This window comes from Micromys minutus, assembly GCF_963924665.1.
Source record: "Micromys minutus genome assembly, chromosome: 22".
Classification (NCBI taxonomy): Eukaryota; Metazoa; Chordata; class Mammalia; order Rodentia; family Muridae; genus Micromys; species Micromys minutus.
The window spans coordinates 607,431-631,127 of NC_137957.1; the positions used below are offsets into that span (position 1 = coordinate 607,431).

A 23,697-nucleotide genomic window follows, 5' to 3' on the forward strand; every position below is an offset into this window, starting at 1 on the left:
CTGTTTGTGAGGCAGCCTACAGAAAGCAGAGGCAGGAGAATCAAGAACTCCGTGGGTGGGGGGTGGGGGGTGGGGTGGCGTCCTGTTACTTAATTGAGCTTGGAGCCAGCCAGGACAACAGATCTGTCTCAAAAGAACGAAAACAAAAACTGTGGGTTATCATGGGCCCAGGTTCAAAGTGACACGTGGCAGGTGGCAAGAGGGAGCACAGGAGGAGCCCCTAGCCTCGCTGCCCCCCTCTAGGCCAGAATAAAAGGGAGGGGGCTGGAGGGATGTCTCCGTGGTTACAGCACCAATTGCTCCCACAGAGGACAAGGGCTCAGTTTACAGCACTCACATAGGATTCACAACTGGCTATGACTCCAGCTCCAGGAGACCCCTTCTGGCCATTGTGGGTACTGCATGCACAGCCTGTACAAACATGGAGGCAGATAAACACTTAGAAATAAAAGGAAAATAAATAAATCTTTAACATTAAAAAATTTAAAACCTTAAACAAAAACAGCTTAGTTAGGAGAGAGGCCAGAACGCACCATTTCGTGTTATTGTTGTTTTGTTTTGGTTTGGTTTTTTTGAGACGGTTTTTCTGTGTAGTCCTGGCTCTCCCGGAGTTCAATCTGTAGACCGGGCTGGCCTCAAGTTTACAGAGATCCCTCTGCCTCTGCCTCCTGAGTGCTGGGATTAAAGGCCCGTGCCACCATACTCTGCATCCAGAACACAGCCATTGAGTAGGGAGGAGAAGCTTGGCTGACTGCCAGTCAAGGACAGAGCGAGCACCCCAGACCCACATCCTTGCCACACCCCTGACCACCCAGTGTTGCCTATCCTGAGTGAACCCAGATTGTACTCTTGCCACAGTAGGCAGAGCACAGCGCTCTAAAGACACACAGCCTCCTGGGAAAAGTGAGGTTTGAACTGGATCCCAGTCTGGGAGAACCAATCACAAGACAGACGTGTGTCTCCAAGTGCTGGCACTCACATCCTCCTGGAAATATCTGATGGCCGTACTGTGTACCATTAGACTTAAGGGTGTATGCTGGCGAGGCAGGGATTCGAACTATGGTCTTCAGGTTTGCCCAGTGCACGTTTCCCTGGGGTTGTGAGAACTGAACTGAGCCATGTTATTGTTGTCCAGGTGTTTTGGGAGCCAGTGACCTCTGAGCTAGACTGCTCACCTGTGATGACCATGTCAGATAATTCCCATAATCCTTCTTGTGTGTCTACCCACACTGCATCATTGATATTTTTGAGTAAATCTTGAATGCACAAAGCTCTGTCCTCTCTGTCTATTTTTCTATAAAATAGGTGTTAGGTCTAAGTTAAAGACTCAGAAACGTTTTTAACTTGCAAAGAATCTGGAACCAGCCAGTTCTCCACATGTATTAATTCCCAAAGCTGGGCCAGGCCAAGAGCTACAGGCGACCATCCCTAGAGACCTTTATACTCAGCACCCATGCCCCACACAGGGACTGACCTGATCGGACAGTGACTCCTCCACCGGGACACTCCAGGATCCGGAGCCCCGTGACCAGGGCCGCACACAAAGTCGCAGAAAGCGAAGGCTGCAGTTCTAGTACCGGCCACACGAGGGCGGCAGCTCCCTAGATTTGGCTGTCGCCCCTCCTCCTCTCCCACACCTGTGGAAGGCCTGGAGGGTGCTGATGTCATTTCCAGGCTTGGCTCCGAGTGCTTCAGACGGACGCAGCACAGCCTAGAAAGGCTAGTCCAGGGGGTCCTCCAGGGTGATGCACACACTGGGCTAGGTCGCCCCTGGGGATATCTTGGGCTCTGCTAACTAACTCCAGGCTTCCACTCATTTCACGCCAGGAGTTCTCTCCCAGTGTGACAGCTATGCTGTGGGGTCTTTACTGGGGGTTGGGCCGACTCCCAGCCACGCCCCAGCCCCCTCACTGGGAGATTCTAGGCCTTGGATTTATTCCAAGCAGTACAGATGGGAGCTACGAGGCAAGCTGTGTGAGGGGCTTGGGGCAGGTCACTGGAAGCCTGGTGATTCTGGGCTGGACTGGAAGGAGAGACTGGGTCTAGATGAATTCATGGGGAGGTAGATTACATATTTCACAGAATAACACTGAAGACAGCTACCTAGAGGAAAAAGCACTTGAGTTAAGGTTTTGAAGCAAGTATACGAATTCACTATTGCTGTTAGGACAGCCTGTCTAAGGAGGCAACCTGGTGAAGGAGCTAGCCCAAAGCTGGGGACATGCAGTGTGTGGTCTCCTATCCTTGCCCTGCAGGAAACCAGGTTGGGTCTGGTCTCTCAAAGGAGGCTGGGAGAAAAAGGATAAACAGTTCGTAGAGGGTGGATGCTGAGGTGGCTGCCACTAATGCTGCGAGTGTGAGAAACCGAGGAAGGGAGTAATGCCTATACCAGCACTCAGGAGGCAGAAGCAGGCAGAGCTCCGGGAATTCAAGGCCAGCCTGCGATACAATAGCAAGTCCAGAATAGCCTGGGATACAGTGAGACCCTGCCTCGAAAAACAAAAATAAAAAACAAAGCAAAACAAAACAAAATCCCTCCTCCCACCAGTTCTCCCCGAGCAGGAAAGCCCTGAGAGGCGCCGAGAGGCTGGCTTCTCCATTCGAGTTGATATTCCAAGAGCATGGAGTCGGGAGAACAAAAAGAGAAAGATTTGAACCAGTAACTGGGCGATTACTCTGCCATGGCTGTCCCTCCCACAGCGGCCACCAGAGGGCGCCATGGGGGAGTCCAACTAGACCAGCTCTGTCAGGGTCAATGCCGCCCACCTCCCTAACTCCCTGCTCTCTGTCTCTCTCCCCCTCCTCTGTGCAAGCCACCGGAGCCTCATGCTGCTCACCACAGGCTTGTCCTGCCCCAGAGCTTTTGTCCAGGCTGTGAGCTCTTGCCTGGGACAATCTTGTACATAATCTACCAGAAAGGACCTCACTCACTTCCTCAAACTCACTGACATTCTCCTGCCTCAGCCTCCCACATGCCTGTGACCACCTAATTTACTGGTATATCCTTTTGAGGTGTAATTCAAATGTTGAAAGATTCACATTGCAGACTGTGTGACCTCGGTGTCCTCAGTGTACCTCAGATTGTTCAGTTATCTGATCTAGAACGTTCCATCTTCACCCAGTTCCATTGTGTTCGCCAAGGTTCCTCCATGCCATGGGGTGTCAGCCTTGCTCCCATTCGCTCCAGTGGGTGAGGGACTGTACCTCCTGCCCATCTGTTGTCACAAACACTGGCTGTTCCCACTTGGGAACAGGAGTTTGGTTTCCACCACTACTGATGCTCAGAGTTCCTGAGACAGGGTTTCATGTAGCTCATGTTAGCTCAGGCTACCTCATGTAGCTCAGGCTAACCCCAAACTTACCATGTAGCTGAGGATGACTGGTTTACTGAACTGCCTTCCAGTGACCAGTGTGCCCCACACCTGGTTTATGTGCACTGGGATGGACCCCAGAACCTCGACGTCTATCCACCTCATCCCCCCTTCCTGACACAGCCTCTGCCCCTTCCTGTGGTGTGAGTCTCCTGCTGACAGCATTGCTGACTGACTCTGTGATCAGCCTTCATGCTCCTGAGGTTGGTGCGCACTTGCACACAGCCCAGAGAGGTGCAGCCCAGGGAGGCGACTCTCAGTAAAAGTTCTGAAAGCCAGACATGGTTCAAGGTGGTCATCTCATCTGAGTGTTGACTAAGAGGCAGGAGAATTGCTGTAAGTTCCAGACCAGCCTGGGATACATAGTGAGATCTTGTCTTAAGATTAAAAAAGAAAAAGTAAAGATAGGGAGAGGACTAAAATATGTTAATCCGAGCAGCACAGGGAAAGCCTGTCCTCAGGAATCCTGCTGAAGACTCCTGGTGTCACAGGTGGCTGAGGTTCAGGCCAGCTCCTCAGGGCTGGGCACAGCCTGGGGGCGGTCCACTTCAGGGTGTGTGAAGGTCTTGGGTTCCCCTACCCAGTGCATTCTTGAGAGCTCCCCAAGGTCTCAGTGGTGTTGGTACCTTTGTCCAGGCTCTGAGACAGGGAGTGGCCTTGTCCCCAGCCCAAGATGGACCTACACACCTTCCATCTCCGGGGTTCACAGAACAAGGCTGAGAAAGAAGGGAGCGGCTAGTCAGGCTGCAGGGTGTGGCAGCCGGACTTTGGCTCTGGGGCCTCAGGTTGGGGTATACTCTCAGGCCATTGCCTCTGCTCAGGCCTCAGTTTCCCTTTGGTGTTGGTGTTAACCCCAGAGCTCTTTATTTTGAGACTCAGGCTCACTAACACCACAGGGTAATTTCCAGTTTTTCCTGCTCTGCTCAAACTTGTAATCCTCCTGTCTCGGGCTCCCAGCTGCTGTCAGAATGGCCTGCACCACAGGGCTCAGCTTTTTGGGTTGTATTATCCATTTGTTCTTTCTTCCTTTCTTCCTTCTTTCTTTCTTCCTCCCTTCCTGTCCTTTCTTTCTTTCTTTTCCCAGACAGGGTCTCGCTATTAAACTTGACCGTCCTGAAACTCATTGGCTTAGGCTGTCCTCGAACTCAGACTTTTCTTGGTTTCCCAAGCTGAGTTACTAGATGTCACCACCTAGGGCCACACGGTTGTCAGTGGCACTTGCTGACCCTGAAGACCACATGGAAGCCTGTGTGCCCCTGACTATGAAGGGCTACCTTAGCAGTGTGTACAGTTGAGGGGAAGGAGTAAGGATGACTTCTGTGACAACCGTGCTCCCCACCCTACCCACGAAAGGAAAGTAACGCCCTAGACAGACAGCCATCCGACAGACCTCTTAAGAATTGTTGAGGATGCTGAACTGTAGCTCCCAACAGTTGAGAGCTCCGGGTGGGGTGGGGTGTGGGTGGAGAAGGACTCAATTTCTTTAAGGTGCTTGACCTGGGGAGTGTGACCAGGCAACACAAACTGGATTTTACATTTTTCTTTTCTTTTTTGGAGGGTCACAAGGTTAGGAGTAGACCTGGGAGGGCTGGAAATGTGATCAGGGCATGTGCTATAAAATTCTCAAATAAGAATAAGAAAAATGATCTTGGGGGGAAAAAAGACCTGAGCTACAGTTCCCAGTGATTTTCTGTTCTTTAATGGTGTCCCCATGCAGGGGGCTGGGTGTCACCATCCTTGACAATAAGAGCTATCCTGGGTCAGTTTGGAGCACAGGAACCGGCAGCCCCAAGCCGGCAGAGGCAGAAAGAAGCTGCTGTCCGACCCAGTCTGGTTTACAGAACTCGGACTGTCCTGCCTCAGTAGTACATGCACATCCTGAGATGCGCTCACCCATGTGGAGGCCAGACTGGTCAGCGGGCATCCTCCACTGTGGCCCTCCGCCTCTCTGCTCTGGGGCATGAGCACCCGGACTTATCAGTCTTCACCTCAGTGTGTGTGGGGGATCACCAGTACACAGCCATCTGTGGGCGTGGTGTTTGAATTCGGGTCTTCCTGCTCTCCGTGAAAGCCCTCGTAGGAGCTGAGCCCTTCCCTGAGCCTCTGACAGTCCTCTCTGCCCTGCTTTTGGACAGGGTTTCTCTGTGTAGCCCTGACTGTCCTGAAACTCACTCTATAGGCCAGGCTGACTTGAACTTGAAACTCACAAGAGATCCAGTTGTCTCTGTCTCCAGGGCGCTGGAGTTAAAGGTGTGCACTAGCACCTGGCTACTTGGAACCCTTTCTTGGTGACAGTTTATGAAGTGACGATCCCTAACCCATGAACCCAAACAACAGATCACAGGGGCTGGAGGGAGAGTGTGGCTCAGTGGTTACGGTACCCACTGCTCCTGCGGAGGACCCAGGTGTGGTTCCCAGCATTGAGGAGAGGGTTCAAAGCCACCCGTAACTCCACCGCCAAGGATTTGATGCGCCCACAGACATGAATTCAGGGAAAATATCAGTGCACATAAAATCCGATTAAATTAAGAAAAGGGAACTATGTACACACAGAAAGGTAAGTGTGAACAGTGTGAACAGTCATGTTGGCACATGCCTGTCATCCCAGCACTGGGACGGAGCCTGTGAGCTGCAGGAGGAACTTTGACCTCACTGGGCCACCGGGAGCCCCTTGTCTGGCCCGTGAACTCCTGGGGTGGGGACAGAGGCCCTGGATAGGAGAGTTTCAGGGAATAATCTCCCCCAATCAGCTAGTAAATGGAGACTTTGACCCTCCCCTCGATGTCTTATCTCAAGGCTGGGTGATCAGGCAGGGACTGGGACACAGGAAGCAGCCCCGCTCTCAAGTTCTTTCTCTTTTATTGCTACACTGAGTACTACGTACTCGAGTCTCTTTCTGGAAGGTGGAAAACACTTATTAGGTTTGTGAGTTACTTCACGCTTAGGGGACTCAGATTGGCCCACCAACAAGGAACTTATTTGCCTGGTCTATGAGGGTCCCAGGTTCCACCCCAACATCGTAAAACAGCAAATGACACGCATGGGTGTTCACATGCACAGCATAAATTGGTGCTTGGTACGCAGCAGGCAGACTGTTAATCCCTCACCTGCCAGTAAGCCTAGTTGACAGCAGGTGCTCTATTATATATATATATATCATATATAAGTAATATGTATATCAGTGCATTAATAGGAGGCGCTGCATAAGTGCTTAGTACACAGTAGGAGCTGTATACAATGTTTGGTATACAGCAGGCACGGCATTCATATTTGGCATACGTTGTATATGTGGAAAAACTCTGTTTGTATACACTGTATTGAATATGGTACTTACATATGCGTGTTCCCTTAAGGCCTGGTATACAGTAGATGTGATATTAATGCCTGAGCTACAGCAGGCTGCCGCATCAGTGCATACTTTACAGCAAGCATTTTTTTTTATACTTGTGACCCGTGTGGTATTTAGCGAGTGCTGCATGAATGTATGTATACAGTAGGGCCTGGAACACAATAGGCCTGCTTAAGAATGGATGAGCGAACCAGGTCAGGGCGCTCGCTCGCTCCAGGTAAAAACTGCAGCCTATCTTCAGGCCTCTCGTTCCCAGCACAGCCTCAGGGAGCCGAGCGCAACCGAGCGCAGCCGAACGGCGCCTCCCCAAACCGAGAGGAGCCGAGTGTAGCCGAGCGGCACTTGCCCGAGCCCAGAGGAGCTTCGCCTCCCGAAAGGAACCAAAATCGGGCTGCCGAGTCCTCCCCATTCCCACAATCCTCGGCGTCCGCGCCCAGCTGCTGACCGCTCAACCCCTTCCCACGTCGACGCAACTCCACGCGCGCCTGCGCCGCGCCCTCCAGACCCCGCCCCCGAGCGACGAGGCCCCGCCCCCAGTCGATTCTGGAGTCCTGTCCCTGCGGCGCGCGCGCGCGCAGCCGTGCGGCCCCTCCCATTGGCCGCGCCGCCTGCCCGTCGCGGGGCCCGTGGCAGCGCTTCAGGTTGTCCGCGCCGGCGCTCGGTGGCGACAGCTGCGGGTGGCGGCGGCGGCTGCGCTGCACGGCGCGGACAGTGGACGCGCCTCCGGGGCCGAGCCAGGCCTTCGGGGAACCGGGACGAGGCAGGGCCGGGCCGGCGGCGGCCGGGGGACCGCGACGATGACTCTGGAGTCCATGATGGCGTGTTGCCTGAGCGACGAGGTGAAGGAGTCGAAGCGCATCAACGCGGAGATCGAGAAACAGCTGCGGCGGGACAAACGCGACGCCCGGCGAGAGCTCAAGCTGCTGCTACTCGGTGAGCTGCGTCCCTGTGCCGTGGGACCTCTGTCACGGGGACCTGGTGGGTGCACCGGGCATCCGGGCCTTGCCGGGGTCTCCGCGCGCTCAGGGCGCTGCACCAGCCGCGGTCTCTGGTCTCGGGCGAGTAGCGCGCGGTGACAGCCGGGCGCGATCCCTCCACACCACTGCCCACGGCCGGTCGGGCAATCCCGGGTGTCCTCGGGGCAACTGGTCAGCGCTGCCCTGCAGCGGTCAGCCCTTCCGGGATCGCTGCACCCTGAGCGGTGCAGGTAGCTTGGGCCTGTGGTGGCCAGCTTTTTTTCTGTGGTCCCCTGGGTTCAGCCTGTGCGACCCTTTGTGGCCAGCCTGTTATCCAGGCCTGAGATTCATTCGGTGGTCAGCCTTCTGCCTCTGATATACGAGGCGAGTTTCTGCATCTGCTGGCCACGTCGGGCTCCTAGGACCCTGGGAGACTTGTTTTCTGTAGCTCCTGAGAATTCTTGCACGGAGCTGGCCCCTGGCCCTACCGCACCAAGTAGGTTCTTTCCATTGTCCCCACATAGCCTCCGGTGAGCCCTGTAAGCTCTCTTGCCCCCATGATACCCCTTTGGCTTCCAGATTCCCCCAAGACAGTTCCCAAAGGGTTACACCCTCTTCCCTACCCCCAAGGACTAAAGGTCCTGCTTTGCCCCTGGCTTGTTCCTTTCGTGGGTACTCCCCAGTCTCCCTCTGAATTCCTCCACATTGGAGCTGGATGCAGGAGAGTGGGTGGCTTTTCTTCTTTGGGCTCTGTTGCGCCTGAGCTCGGTAGGTTGACAGCAGTCAGACTTGCAGCCTCTCTGCTCCTGTCCTGCCTCCCAGGGGTCCAGTCATCCCACCTCACCCACCCCAGGGAAGCTCAACATGTGTCTGTCACTCCTTGGAGTTATGACTCTTCAAGGCCCACCTGTTGTTGGAAGCCGGGGAGCCCAGATCCTCTTGTTGTCACCTCAAATAAGAGCCCCAAAGGAGAGCAGGGTGGCCTGGGCCCTGTGGGGGTTTACAAAACAGACTGGGGAGCTCTCCCTGCCCCTCCCAGCTCCTCGGAGAGCTGCAGTCCAGGCATGGAGACACAGGAGGAAAGGAGCCTTTGACCAGGAGGGGTGGAGGGCAGTGATACTCGAATTGTCTCATGGGGGGGGCAGGTGGGGGCACACACTGTCTTCTGTTGCTATGGCCCGTATGATTCTCAGGGTCATGGAGCCTTGGATACTTCTCCCCAACATGGTGGGATTGCCCAAAAGCTCTATGCAGCTTTTCAAGAAGGGAGGGGTTAGAAGAGGACAGAGAAGCCTAGAGCAAACAGCAGTGGCTCCAGGGTAGCCATATGGGGGGCACAGTGCGGCCCTAGCTGACCTCTGCAGAGGGTCAGCAGCTTTCTGTTGGGGACGGTGGTAGAAGCTTCCAGGTAAGGATGCCATTGGGCGACTGAGCCTAACAATGTGTCATCCCATCTGTCCTGTACCCAAAGCTGGTCTTGAAATCCCCTGGGATTCAGGAGTGCTCCCTGGCCGAAGGGCTCTACACTGACCTGCACACAGCACCATGCCTCTCCCCTCCTAGGCCATTTGGTTCTTCGCTGCTACCTGTGCCCTCAGGTCACCTGTGTCTGCACCCTTCCCACAGAAGGGCCCTGCACCTGGTGTGAAGTTTGGGAGTAACTGTACCAGAGCAGGAGGGTAAAGGGAGGACAGGAGTGAGCACTAGGCACTGCTCAGGGTCTTGCTGAGAGGGCTTCCTGGAGGCAGTGACCATGACCTTGGTTCTCTAGCAGCCTGTTTGTCCCAGGTATTGGGGGTGGGGGTTCTGTGAGACCTGCTCCACCCTCCTGCAGGAAACCTCACTGATGCACTGTCCCTCATTTTACTCCAGCTGTCTGGAGGTAGGGTGGGGACCCTGTGCCCTACCGCCTGAGGTGGATGTAGGCTAGGGACGCTGTCCTGGAGCCCTGCCCTCCGGAGCAGGCTGGGTCCCTTTGGGGAGAGCCCCCTCTGTGTGCCGGATTCTGACTGCTTTCCCTCATACTGGGTCTGGAAGTGGGGTGTGTACCCTGTCCTGTTCTGCCAGCCCCTGTGTAGTCTGGGGAGACGGTTCAGCCAGGCAGAGTTCACTGCCCACTTGTTCTCGGGATGAGCGTCCTGGCACTGCAGGGTAATCTGCATCCTAGACATCAGTCGGTGCACCCAGGCTTATACCCCCTCAAGTCATGCCTGGTGGTACCTGATACAAAGTAACTGGTGCCCAGCGAAAGTTCTCAGAACTGAAGCCACACTAGACTATGTGTACCTTCCCGCTGTCCTGTGACACTCAGGTGGCTCTGATGGTGATGAGCATGGGACTGGCAGGAGCGGCCCTCCTGGCCGACAAGGCTTCCAGCTCCACACTCAGTGCAGTTCAGAGGTCCCAATGGCCTCAGACTCTGTAGACCCTGGGGGCCTCTGCCTCCCTGTGTGGCTCCAGGCTGGGGCAGAGCAGTTCGGTCACTGGGGAGCCAGCCACCCAGAACTTGGAAATCCCTGTCCCTGAGGCTGGGCAGGGCTGGGCCCAGCTTTCTAAATAAAGCAGGAGGTTGGCTCCCAGCTTCCTGTCCCGAGCCGTGGGCTGGGCGGCCAAAGGCCGGGGATCCGGCGGGGGTGGCCCAAGGGCTGGGCCTGACTTCTGCCCTGGGAAGGAGGCCTCAGCTGGCTCTCCACTTGATGCTTCTGTCTCCAGACCCTGGTGGCTTCAGGCCATCCCAGGAGGCCAAGCATGCGCTGCCCCTCCCCCATGAGGTCCTTGAACTGATTCCCAGCAAGGCATTCCATCCCCAGCACCACACACACCAGGTGTTTAGGGTGCAGGCCTGGGTGCAGGCAGGAAGATCAGGAGTTCAAGGTCATCTCAGGCTACATAGGGAGTTGGAGGCCAGCCTGGGCAACGCAAGACCCTGTCTCCAAAAGAGGGGACAGGTTGGATCTCTTAAGGATTTGCAGTTTCCACCAGTATAGTGCTGTCCCTACTCTGTGGTGAGGCCTATCCTGAGTTTCAGGTGGCTGGCGCAGTGGTGACCTGCAGGGGTTGCTACAACTGGCACACAGTACCTAGTTGTGCTAGGACAGGCTGTGTGGCCCTAGGAGCATGGCGGATACAGAGAGATCAGCCCCTGGGCCCTTTGTGCACTGCCCATGTTCCCAGGAGTAATGCCGCCAGGTGTCACTGGAGGGGCAGCAAGCAGGCTGAGGATGACAGCCAGGGCAGGGCAGGACCGAGGTGCCTGCAGGGGCGGAGTTGCATCCCAGGCCCTGCGAGGTGGGATAGCATGTGGAGGGCCAGCTGTGAGCAGGGCGGTGTTTCACTGCAGTTCACATCCCTCACTGTCCCATGTAGCCACGTTTGCAGGTCTGTGCTTCAGTTTTCCCAGCGTGAGAGCTGGGGACATTGTTCCTGATTGTCCCCAGTGGGCCACTGTGCCACATCTCTATCCTCTACCCACTGTGCCAAGAGCTCCCTCAGTGTGGTGGTCGCACATGTCTCCAACATGTTTCCGGGATGGGATCGAGGACCAGTGTTCTGTCCAGGTCACCGGCTGTCCCATGCTGTGGTCCCTGCTTAGCACAGGGCACCCACACCGTAGGCTGTACTGTTCTTATGGGACAACCTGGGCAGCCAGCAGGCCCTCAGCCCAGGCTGCCGTGGACACAGTGGAGTGGAGACCAGTGGGTATCCAGGTATCCAGGCCTTAAGGGACCCACTGTCAAGTGGATCAGTGAGCCTGCTCCATGGGAAATGCTGTGGGGTTGCGTGTGAGGCCGTGTGCTCCTGCACTCCTGTATTTCTCGGGGACTCCACAGCTGTATGTCCGTCCCCAGGGCTGTGGTGCTCAGGGTGTCATGCTGCATCTGGAAGGGTTCTCTGTTACCGTGTGGTGCTGATGTCGTCAGGCTCCACCTCTGCAGGGGACTGACCACACTGGCTTCTGGGTCACCGCAAGGTCTGAGTGTGGCTGTGTGACAGAATGTGGTCAGTCAAGGGAACAGGGTGTTGTCTCATGGCTTCCTCCGGGGCCCCACATGATCAGCAGTGGTCCTCGCCACGGGCCGTTGTCTTCACAGTTGGGCCTGCCCACCATTGACAGCTCTGACCCAGGCCTGACATGGTAGTGTCTCTCTGGCTGGTGGAGTCAGCCCTTGTCACAGGTGTCAGCACAGCTCTAAATGAGGGACAGCACCACCCCAGGGTTGATATGCCAGGGTCTGCACTTCCTGTTGTCCTGCCCCCACCCATGTGGTGGGCTTGGGGTGACTGGCTCGGTACTGTTCAGGAGCCTGATGGGTATCATTAAGTGTTGCTGGGGAGGGGACCCAACCCTCTGCATTCTTCATCATGCCTATAGGAGGAACAGGGTTTTGTTTTCTGCCTTGAAGCCAAGGCTGGTCACTGTCACTCTGTGACTGGTGGTGACCTTGAATTTCGGTCTCCTGTTCCACCTGGAGTGAAAGCTGGGAAGGCAGGTGTTCACCACTGAGCCTGGTTCATGGCTGGGGATGGAACTCGGACCTCGCATGTGCCCGGCGGGTACTCCACTACTCCGCTGCAGCCACAGCCCTGATTTTTCCTGAGCCTGGGGCCCACTATGTAGACCAAGCTGGTTTTACACTTCCTGCCCACAGTGCAGGTTTGCTCCATGCCTTCCCTCCAGACTGCCTGGGTGTGGTGTGTGCCTACGATCCAGCACTAGACAGGCAGAGGCAGGCAGATCTGTGAGTTCCAGGCCAGCCTGCGATACAGAGTGAGATCCTATCTAAGAAGGATCTTGAATAAAACCTTTCAACAGGTGGACAAGCAAACCTTTGCTGTCAGCAAGTGTCAGCTAAGGACAGAGTTGAGGTGCCTGGTACCCTTACCCAGGTGCATGTGGAGGCAAGACAAGGTCACACCAGGCAAATCTGGCCCTGCGGAGTTTTATAAAGCCCAGCGTAGGGGCTTCCCTTCTGGTGGGGAGCTACTCAGTGTGGTGCTTAAGGCTCACTTTGGCTGCTGTACAGTAAGTGGCACATGTCCTATCAGTCGCTGGTGTGGCCTGTGGCCCTTGAAGGCCATCAGTGTCCACACCTTAGGCTTCCTGGGAGACTTTGCTACCAGCCTGGAGATAAGATCATCGTCTCAAGTCCAGAGGCTAGTGCATGTGGCCTGTGGATGCTGGTGGCAACTGTCACTGACAGCTGTGACTTTCACTACCCAGGGCTCTTTCATGAGACAGGTCTGTCACAGTGACCATGTGCCAGGACACTTCACTGCTCCTCTCAGTTTCCTCAAGTGGACTCCAGTGACAGTTCCTGTACCGGACCTCTGAGTGCTGCTGTAGCTTGGGTGTCACATGAGCCTAGGGGTGACACTCCCCCCGCCCTGACTCTAAGTTGGGGGACTGAGTTTCTGAGGACCTACATGTGAGGCGTTAAACTTGGTACAAACACAAATCTGACTCTCCCAGATCCCTGGGTTACAATCCACCCACCCATCCACCCATCCACCCATCCACCCACCCACCCATCCATCCATCCATCCATCCACCCATCCATCCATCCATCCACCCATCCATCCACCCATCCATCCATCCATCCATCCATCCATCCACCCATCCATCCGTCCATCCACCCACCCATCCATCCACCCACCCACCCATCCATCCATCCACCCACCCACCATCATCCAACCATTTGTTTATCCACTAGTCTGCCTGACCCTCCTTTACAACATCTCCTTCCTTGTCCTGTTGTTCTCCTAGGGTGGAGGCTCAGTCCCTCTGTGTCTAGATGGGGACTCAGAGTAGCCTAGTTTAGGTCTGGCTTGTGGCCACCCTTCCTTGCTGTCTACTTGTTGCTAGTACAGTGCTAGCTGTGTGACCTGCCAGCTCCAGCCTGGTCCTCCTCTATGGGTACCTCAGTTCTTCAGACGGATATGACTAGGTAGAGGATCACCTGCAGGACTCCAGCAACAAGGCACCCTAGCACAGACCCTGCTGAGGACTCCAGGGTACATGGGTTCCATGACTGTCCTGATGTCTGTAGACCCAGAGCTATGAAACAGACCCCCTAGGGTCTTCTTCAGTCGTTGCTTTGTGACCCATTGGTACCTCAGGTATTAGTACTGCTTGTTGCCAACCCACAGGTGAACCACATTGTGACTCCACAGGTCGAGGAATGGGGTATTTGTGGTGAGAGCTGTCTCTCTCATCCAAGAAGAGGGACACCAGCCCCTGTGGCTCCTTAACGTCATCCTTTCTCTGCCCATGGACACTGAGCATCATGTTGGGTCCCAGACATGACTTGGGTCTGGTCCAGACATAACAGTGGCAAACTTGGCTTCCAGAGACATGGCCCAGCCTGGGTACTGATCTGAGTTGCACCTTGTCCCTGGCACATGCTGTTTGGTTGTATTCAAATGTCTCAGGGTGGCCTGAAGCCCAGGGCTAGCCAGGCCTAGCTTGCTGACTAGCAACCTGAACTCCTGACCTCAGGCTCTTGTGGTGGCCTTCCTTGGTTCCTTGGTCCGTGTGTGTTGTCATAGTTGCCCTTCTCCTCTTCTTTGGCAACTGCTTGCCTTTGTACAGCATCCTCCAGCATTGCTGTCTGAGCTCAGTGGGCCCAGAGCACACTAATGAAAGAGGTATGACATCCATGTGTCTCTGTGAGCACAACTCACATGAACACGGAGGTTTTACCATATGGATACACTGTTGCTGTCTTCAGACACACCAGAAGAAGGCATCAGATCCCATTACAGATGATTGTGAGCCACCATGTGGTTGCTGGGATTGAACTCAGGACCTCTGGAAGAGCAGTCAGTGCTCTTAACCACTGAGCCATCTCTCCAGCACTAATTTACTTTTTAAACTTTGCATGTATTGGGTTGTGCAGTACCTAGGGTGGCCAGAAGAGGGTGACAGCTATTCTGGAGCTGCTTGATTTAGGTGATGGGAACCCAACCCAGGTCTTCTGCAAGAGGAGCAAGCCTTAAAGCCTGAGGCATCTCTTAAGCCTTGTTCTTTTGTTTTTTAAGATTTATTTATTTATTATATATAAGTATACTGTATCTGTCTTCAGACAGCAGAAGAGGGCATGATTGCTGGGATTTGAACTCTTTGCTCTTAACCACTGAGCCATCTCTCCAGCCAGAGCCTTGTGTTTTAATATTTAAAAGCTGTAACTCCAAAAGCTCAAAGGAAGACTGAACAAGAGATTCTAAGTGGGGCTCCACCCCTGACCACACCCCCAGCCCCTCACTGGGGGTTTCTAGGTGGGGCTCCACCCCTGACCACACCCCCAGCCCCTCACTGGGGGTTTCTAGGTGGGGCTCCACCCCTGACCACACCCCCAGCCCCTCACTGGGGGTTTCTAGGTGGGGCTCCACCCCTGACCACACCCTCAGCCCCTCACTGGGGGTTTCTAGGTGGGGGTTCTGCTTGTGAATGACAGCCCTAGTCCTATTTTTATACTTGCATCTTATTTTTTGGCATTTATTGTGTTTGCGTCCCTACAGGTGCATATGTGCATCTTGTGTCTGTGTGAGGTTAGCCAGAGGTTAGCCATCCCCCGCTTCATTGAGCACAAGCTTGCTCATTTGGTTAGTTCGGCTGGGGATGCCCTGTATGCCCTAAACTTTGGGGTTACAGGTGGGCACCCCCCTTATCTCTGGGGTGTCTCCTGACTTGGGCCCCCAGCTGTCAGCTGTGCATAGATGTGTGTGCAGGTGTGCACCACTCATGCTGAAGGGTTGATAATATTCTCTGTTTTGTAAAGACGGGGCTCACTGTGCAGTCCTGGCTGGCCTGAGCCTCTGTAGATCAGGCTGGCCACACCACAGAGAGTATTATTGATTACTGACATAATACCTAGAGTTTGGGGATTTTAGACCCTTTCAGATTTGGAAGAGCCATCTGTGTGGTGATAATGTCTGCAGGCAGCCACAGAACTGTGACAGAGAGCTGAAGGTCATGTCCCCCAACATTTGGACCAGCATATGGGTCTGTAGAGAAACAGAGAAGCGTCTGCTCACTCTGCTGTCGCTGGGGTAGGTCCTGAAAGAGCCCCAGCACAGCAGGTGGCTGTAAACACCTAGGCTCGCTGCCTAAGGCCCAGGCCCTCTCTGCTGACCGTATGTGGTGGGAATTAGCAGCTGACCTCAGGGGACCATCACAGGTGCCACTGGCATCTGAGGGGCGACTGGCCTTTCAGCCATGGAAGGGCTCAGAGACTCAGGGCCTGTCTGCCGCAGCTGGGGGGCAGGCAGCACCCTGTGTTGTCAGGTGGGAGCTTGCACAATGTTTTGGGGTGGCTGGCCCACAGTAAGTGGGCAGGACTTTGGGACTGGGGGTAACTGGTGAAGGCGCATGGTCTGCAGGCACTGGCGAGAGCGGGAAGAGCACCTTCATTAAGCAGATGCGCATCATCCACGGTGCCGGCTACTCGGAGGAGGACAAGCGCGGCTTCACAAAGCTGGTGTACCAGAACATCTTCACCGCCATGCAGGCCGTGGTGCGCGCCATGGACACGCTCAAGATCCGCTACAAGTATGAGCAGAACAAGGTGAGAGCCGGGGCAGGGAGGGGCCTAAGGGGCGGGGCCTGTAGGGCGTGTTCTGCGGGGGGGGGGACAGACCCGCCCCAGGGGCGGGGCCTAGGAACAAAAAAGCTGGGAGCACAGCTAAGGACCACTAGAGGTAGGAGAGAGTGGCGCCTGGCTGTGGGTTGTCAGTATTACATGGCCTACTGCAGACCCGGTCCCATTGAGCGTTACTGTTGTTGAAGTAGTATTTTGAAATAACTTCATTTATTCTTTGAGGATTTCATGTATTTTTAATTTATTATTTCCTCTCCCCCACTTTTTCTTGATCCTTCCCCACCACGCTGTGTGTTCTTGTGTGTGTGTGTGTGTGTGTGTGTGTGTGTGTATGAGGCTCAGGGTCTTGGACCTCTTAGGTTTGAACTCACACTGAACCAATTCCCCAACACTTCTGCTTTAGAAACACGGGCTTCTTGCTCAGGGTCTTCAAGCTCCAGGCTGGTCTGGAACTTGCCATCCCACTACTTCCTTCTCCCAAGTGCCAGGTGTTGTCTTCAGAACCTGTCATCAGATCATGGACACCCTTAGAGTCCCTGTGTGGAGTTGGAGTCCTGTGGTCCTGGATATGGCTGTATGAGGGCACCTTGGCTCTTGCTTGCCCTGCCCTGGTCTCTACAGCCTCCTGACAGTTGTTGATGAGTCTGGGCCCATCTGAGCCTAAGTCTTGTTGGTGCAGGAGGCGGGTGGGGCTGTGAGGCTTTTCTGGAAGCAGGCTTCTGCCCATTCTGCACACAGGCTGATGGGGTTGGTTCTAGTGGGCCAGGGCAGTCACTGTCACAGTGGGGTTCTTCCCACTAAGGATAGACAGATGTATGGGAACTTCCCCTTCAGGGCTCAGCAAGGCCCAGGCAGCCCAGTGCATGTTGGGTGCCGTGTGAGTGGTGTAGGGCCACAGACCTTATCAGCCACAGACCTTACCATGTCTACTAGTAGCCCAGGACAGAAGCCATCTTAGGAAGGCTACAGAGGAGGGATCTACAGTTAGATCCTCTGCACTGGGGATGTGGAAGGGCCACTTCCTGGTGCTTTCAAGAAAGGGAGGCAGCCCCAGCTTATGTGTGCCCTGTGCAGCAATTCCCATTCTGGGCTTCCAAGGACTAGGTTCAAGGGCGGGCTGGGTTCTTGTGGACATGAAGCCTTGGATTCCATCTCCAGCACTCAGTAAATCCCAGTGGGTGGGAGATAGAGGTTGCAGGGTGAGTTCAAGGTCATCCTTGGCCATATCCTTAGGTCAGTCTGGGTTACACAAGACCTTGTTTCAAACTCAGAAAAGTACAGAAAGGGAGATGCAAATTTGTGCTCATCTCTTCAGCCCTCACCCCAACCCTCAGTGAGTGAGACATGGTGGGGTGCTGGCCTTGCAGCCTCGTTTGCCTTCCAGAGGCGGTGGCTCCCCTCACCGCCCTCCCGGCTCTGTAGGCTCCTTGCTTGGCCAGGGTCCTCCTAGGAGCTCACGGCCCCACCCTCCCTCAGGCCAATGCCCTCCTGATCCGGGAGGTTGATGTGGAGAAGGTCACGACTTTTGAGCACCAGTATGTGAACGCCATCAAGACGCTGTGGAGTGACCCTGGTGTCCAGGAATGTTACGATCGCAGGCGAGAGTTCCAGCTGTCTGACTCGGCTAAGTAGTGAGTGGGGCTGGCATGCATGGCTGACACAGAGACATGGACGGGGCCAGAGTGGCTGTGACCTAGGCCCAAGAGCCTGTCCAGAGACTCATCACCCACAGGGCTGGCGGGCCAGTCAGGGCTGGCCTCAGAGAGCAAGGCGAGGCTTAGAGAGGAAGGGAGAGACTCAGGCTTCTCGTCTGTCTCATGCCTGGCTGGGGGAAGACCAGTTTTGGCCTGCCCAAAGGGCCAACCAGGGCAGCAGAGACCTGAGGACATCTAGGAGATAGTCACAGCTCAGGGGAGTCTGTGATCAGGGAGTTGTTATGGGGTACTCAGGACTCAGCAAAGCACCTGTGTCAGTAGTGACCCTGAGGTGTCCCCATGCTGTGGCTCTCGCTGCAGTGGGCCTCACTAGACTTTAGCACTGAGCCCTTCCTGCCATCTATTTGGGACACTTGTGACTCCAGGGCAGTGGAGACAGTGTGCTCTCACCAGAGCCAGTACACGGCCAGGCCCCCAGCCCCTCCGGTGCCAAGTCCCCGTCTGTGGTGTGGGTTCTGTGCCATTCCAGGTGTCCACTGGCCCCAGTGGGCTTCTGAGCAGAGACCTCTCATTGTAGCTACTTGACGGACGTGGACCGCATCGCCACCGTAGGCTACCTGCCCACCCAGCAAGATGTGCTGCGGGTGCGCGTGCCCACAACTGGTATCATCGAGTACCCATTTGACCTGGAGAACATCATCTTCAGGTGATGGGCAGAGTGCTGTAAGACTGGAAGAGGCGTGCAGGCTTGGCCAGAGGGTGGCAGTAGGGATCCTGAGGCTTGGAGTGGGGCCTTGTGGCCTCTGGTTGGGGAACCTGTCAGAGGCCCTCCCTGGGACCCCTGTGAACCTGAAGAGCACAAGACAAACCCTGGGGATGTGCGGGGTACCGTGGGGATGTGCGGGGTACCGTGGGGATGTGCGGGGTACCGTGGGGATGTGCGGGGTACCGTGGGGATGTGCGGGGTACCGTGGGGATGTGCGTGCTTTGCTCAGAACCCTCACCCACAGACTCAGGAGGACCAGGGTCAGGGCAGATTAGGTGGCAGTTGCCCCAGGCCCCTCCCAGTGTCTGGTGGCGGCCACTGTCCTCTGGTCCTTGGCCTGCAGGCATGTTGTGCCATCTCTGCTCCCTGTTTCCGTAATCTTTTCCTGTGAGACTCTGGTGGCAGCATAATGCTGACCCCAGGGAGACCTGGTGCTGTTGAAGGCCTTTCCCAGGTGTGCCATGCGTGTGAGCGCTGCATTCATCCCTCCCTTGTCCTTCCCTGGGTGGCCTTTGTCACATGCTCCCTCAGCACTGATGCCACATCTCCCCAGGAGAGTGGCCATGCCCCAGCCTTCCAGCCAGGTGTCTCTGCTTGGCTGTCACAGCCACTCCAGTGAGGGCAAAGGCCCATGGGGCATTGTGGGGGACCCCATGGCCTGTGGCCTCAAGTCTTGGCGGTGTGGCCAGGTGGGCAGCGTGTGGTTCTTGTGCCACCATCAAGGAAAGTCCCCAGGGCAGAGGCTCACTGTCCTTGCACATGACTGGATGCCGGCAACACAGATGCTGGAGAAATGCAGTCCGCCCCCAACCTGTGCAGCTGCTGTGTGGCTCTGTGTAGAGGAGGTTCAAGTCTGCAGGGCCACCCAGGTTCTAGGCAAACACTGTACAAGGGACTTAAGCATTTACAGAAACACCAGCCCGGTCATCCTGGGCCTGCAGCCACTTGGGGATGGAGACGGTCATCCGCAGCATCTAAAGCTGAGTGGCCTGCCATCTCCCCCCTAGGATGGTGGATGTGGGCGGGCAGAGGTCAGAGCGCAGGAAGTGGATCCATTGCTTCGAGAATGTGACTTCCATCATGTTCTTGGTGGCACTAAGCGAGTATGACCAGGTCCTGGTAGAGTCGGACAACGAGGTGAGGCTGGCTACACACTTGGGGGCTGGCAGGGGCGGGGCCTGGGTAGCCTCCTCACCCAGTGTGTCTGCCCTAGAACCGCATGGAGGAGAGCAAGGCCCTGTTCCGTACAATCATCACCTACCCCTGGTTCCAGAACTCGTCTGTCATCCTCTTCCTCAACAAGAAGGACCTTCTAGAAGACAAGATCCTGCACTCACACTTGGTCGATTACTTCCCCGAGTTCGATGGTGAGCACTGCCCCAAGTCCCCACTGTCACCCCAAGGCCTGGCTGTCGCCATGCTGGTCACCCGGGAGGCCACTGACCAAGCCACTCGTCCACTTGCCTGCAGGGCCACAGAGGGACGCACAGGCCGCACGGGAGTTCATTCTGAAGATGTTTGTGGACCTGAACCCCGACAGCGACAAGATCATCTACTCTCACTTCACCTGTGCCACAGACACCGAGAACATCCGCTTCGTGTTCGCAGCTGTGAAGGACACCATCTTGCAGCTGAACCTGAAGGAGTACAACCTGGTGTGACCACGGCATGGCTGCCTCAGGGCTGCCACAGGGCCGGCTTCCTCCACATTCGCTCACCCAAACTGAGGGCCTGGGCACATGGGGGCTGGGGCTCGTCTCTCTTCCCACTCACTTCCTGTCCCTGTCCCTGTCACTCAAGGGCAGAGTGGCCACTTTTGGCCTTCACTCCATGTGACTTGAGTTGTTTTTGTTTTTTTCCTAGAAAACAAAAAACAAAAAAGGAAAAGAAAAACACATGAATAGCAGTATGCCCTTCCTAGAGACCCCACAGCCACAAGGCTGTTACGATCAGGGCCACTGCAGCCCCAGCCCATGGCTCTGAGTTCGACTCCTCCCCCAGGAAAGCTGGAGGCTTGGGGACCATGAATGATCCCTTTTCTAAGTTATTGATATCCTATAAGCCCTCAGGGCCCACACCATCTGCTCCCTAGACTCCAAGAAGTGGGGGTGGGAGACCCCGTGCCCACCCTGGGAAGTGCCTAATTGTTTGTGTTTTGTTTTTGTTTTTGAAGAAAAGAGAAATATTCTCCTCTCTCTTGGCAGGCAGGTGATGCACTGCAGTGTCTAGTGACCATAACCCCGTGTCCCCCACTGCAGACAGGGCCTGGCCTTTGGTGACGTTGGGGTGGGAGGATTAAGTCCCCAAGACCCACTGCTCACCGGCTTGCCTAGGAAAGGCCCTGGGCCCCTGAGGGGCTGTGTGGAGTTGGGGACTGGAGGGACTGTCCAGGTCTGTGTGGCTCAGTCAGGAGTGGGATGCACAGGGGCCTCTTCTGCGTATTCTCAGGTCCATACCCAGACATGGGCAGTGGCCTCGCCCCACGCACTGGTCCCTGGCCATAGTCACTGCACCTTGCCTGGTGCTTCCTAAGGCAGAGGGCCAGCATGGAGGAAGTGATACCATTGCCAGAGAGGCATCGGCAGTCCCTGCTGCTCACATACACTACAGTGTCTGTCTGTCTGTCAGACTCCTTTACTTTTGCACGTGCATTCTGGGCTTGGATGACCAGCCAGCCTTTGTCCTGCCAGCCACGCTGGACTCCAGGCCCCAGAGTGTCCACTCAGACACATGCCCGTCTGGGCAGAAGGGAACAAGGGACCCGACAGAGCTCTAGGGCACAGTGGGTGGCAGTGATGGTCACCTGCATCCCTGGCCTCCAGCCCGTGGACCCCCACCTTCCACATCAGGCTCCTCTCCTGCCTCCAGTAGAGGGTCTGATCTTGTGCCATGCCACCCAGAACCAAACAGTCATTGCAACCGCCCACAGCCATCTTGGGAGACCCGGGTCCTCAGCAGGCATCTGTGCTGCACAGTGGGAGAGACTGGGACGGCACAGGTGTGTGAGGCGGGACCACCCCAAGCTGGCAGTGTTAGCCCGTTGAGCAGTGTGTGCCAAGTACGCTGGGCCATGGTGGCCACAGCCAAAGCTCTGGGGCAGCAGCCAGCTCACCCCAGTGGTGGGTGGCAGGTTCTGCCCAGGGGAACTATGATGCGGGGTGGGCTTGGGACTGTGCCACACAGGTCAGGATGGGCACTCCAGCCTCCCTGCTTCTGACCTGGTCCTCACCAAGGGATGGCCCAGTTGCAGGGGACGCTCTGGTTTCTTTGTGTCCGCCTTGGTGCACCAAGAGTGCCAACCACCATCCAGCACCCGGTCCAGAGAGCCCAGGCCTGGCCTGAGGTGGCCAGCGACGGCTGTGACCCTTGTATATTACACAGTCCTGATTTCAAACTTTAGCCTATTTAAGAGAACACTCAAAACACTGTTTTTAACCCTCGTCCTTTGTGAAGCATGTTCCTGTGTGAGGGGAGGCTCAGGCACCCGGCTCTGTGCCAGGCACGGTCCTGGGCCATGGACACTAGGATACAAGCGGGTCGGGCCCTGACCCCGTAACCCAGAGGGTCTTGCTGAAGCCACCTTTTCATATCTTTCTCTTGAATTCTGTTTTGAATTGGAATAAATTTTGTTCCTAAACTCTGGCTCCTTTGGGATTATTATTAAAAGGTTGGGGGCGGGGACAGAGAAAACTTATCCCCAAGGCCATCGCCCAAGCATCACCTGGTCAACCGTTGTGCCTCTGCCATGAGACATTAGGTCCCCTGTACTGCTCACCTGAAGGAGGGAGCCCTTGCCAGGTCCTCACTGGCGAGGAAGGCCAGTCCTCTCTGCCCCTGCTACAGGACGCTGGGTCAGCGGGTCTCTGTCCCCAGCTGCCACCATTTAGAGTGGTTCAGCAGCGGAGGACAAGCAGACCCACGGAGCTTGCTGATGGCCAGTCGCTGGTTGTCCAGCCCATAAGCTGCAAGCAAGTTCAGAATCTGCCTCAAGCATCAAGGTGTGGAGCAATGGAGGAGAACGCTGGTCTCCGCGGCACATGCGCACACACAGGATCCTGTGGCATCACTGAACCCATGCCCAGGATCATCCACCCTGAAGCAGGGCTCAGATGCCCTTTTCCCTGTCATGGTTGAGTGATATTCCTTTTTCCATTGGGTGGGTTGTGATGTGTTATCTTCATCTCTCCAGCATTAGCATGACTTCCAGTTGTTGGCTGTTGTGAGTCCAGTCAACAGAAACCTGGATGTGTGAATATGTATGTATTCAGCCTTCGGTTGTTGGTGCCTTGGGATCCATTCCCTAAGCAGACTGGCTGTGTGACCCAGTAATTGTGTATCACCAGAAACGGTCACCATCCCAGCAGCTCTGCAAGACAGCTTCAAACTCCCTTACCCACTCAGATGACCTCAGGGTCATCAGTAACATGGGCTTTAGGGACCACTGTGTGCCCAGCAGTGCTGTCCCCATAGAACAGCCTTTACTGAAGGAAGAAAAAAAGATGAGATCCAGGGTGTGAGAGGGGCCTCCCCTTCCATCAGTCACTCAGAAAATGGTTGCTGTTGCTGTGCTGTGAGAACTCCACAGCCAACAGCAAGCTGGGGAGCCTACACTTCTAGGTCACACTCCATCACTGGAAGAAGTCAGGACAGGAAACTAAATGGCAGGAGGCAGGTGCCATGGAGGGGGCTGCTTACTGGCTTGCTCCCCATGGCTTTCTTGGTCTTTTTTTTTTTTTTTTTCCTTTAAGATATATCTATTATATATAAGTACACTGTAGCTGTCCTCAGACACACCAGAAGAGGGCATCAGATCCCATTACAGATGGTTGTGAGCCACCGTGTGGTTGCTGGGACTTGAACTCAGGACCTCTGGAAGAGCAGTTGGTGCTCTTAACCACTGAGCCACCTCTCCAGTCCCTTAGCCTGCTTCTGATAGAACTCAGAAGCACCAGCCCAGGGATGGCACCACCCACAGTGGGCTGTGCCCTTCCCCGTTGAACACT

At 55.5% G+C, this 23,697-nt stretch overlaps 1 protein-coding gene across 1 annotated transcript; it reads left to right on the forward strand.

Annotated features, from left to right (window-relative positions):
• Positions 1-7,333: 7,333 nt before the first annotated feature.
• GNA11 (G protein subunit alpha 11) lies at positions 7,334-22,315 on the forward strand. Its single transcript, XM_080935033.1, has 7 exons — positions 7,334-7,653; positions 16,056-16,240; positions 17,750-17,904; positions 18,506-18,634; positions 19,702-19,831; positions 19,908-20,061; positions 20,165-22,315. The coding sequence occupies exons 1-7, from the start codon at positions 7,518-7,520 to the stop codon at positions 20,353-20,355; spliced, it is 1,080 nt and encodes a 359-aa protein (XP_080791159.1). The 5' UTR covers positions 7,334-7,517; the 3' UTR covers positions 20,356-22,315.
• Positions 22,316-23,697: the final 1,382 nt, after the last annotated feature.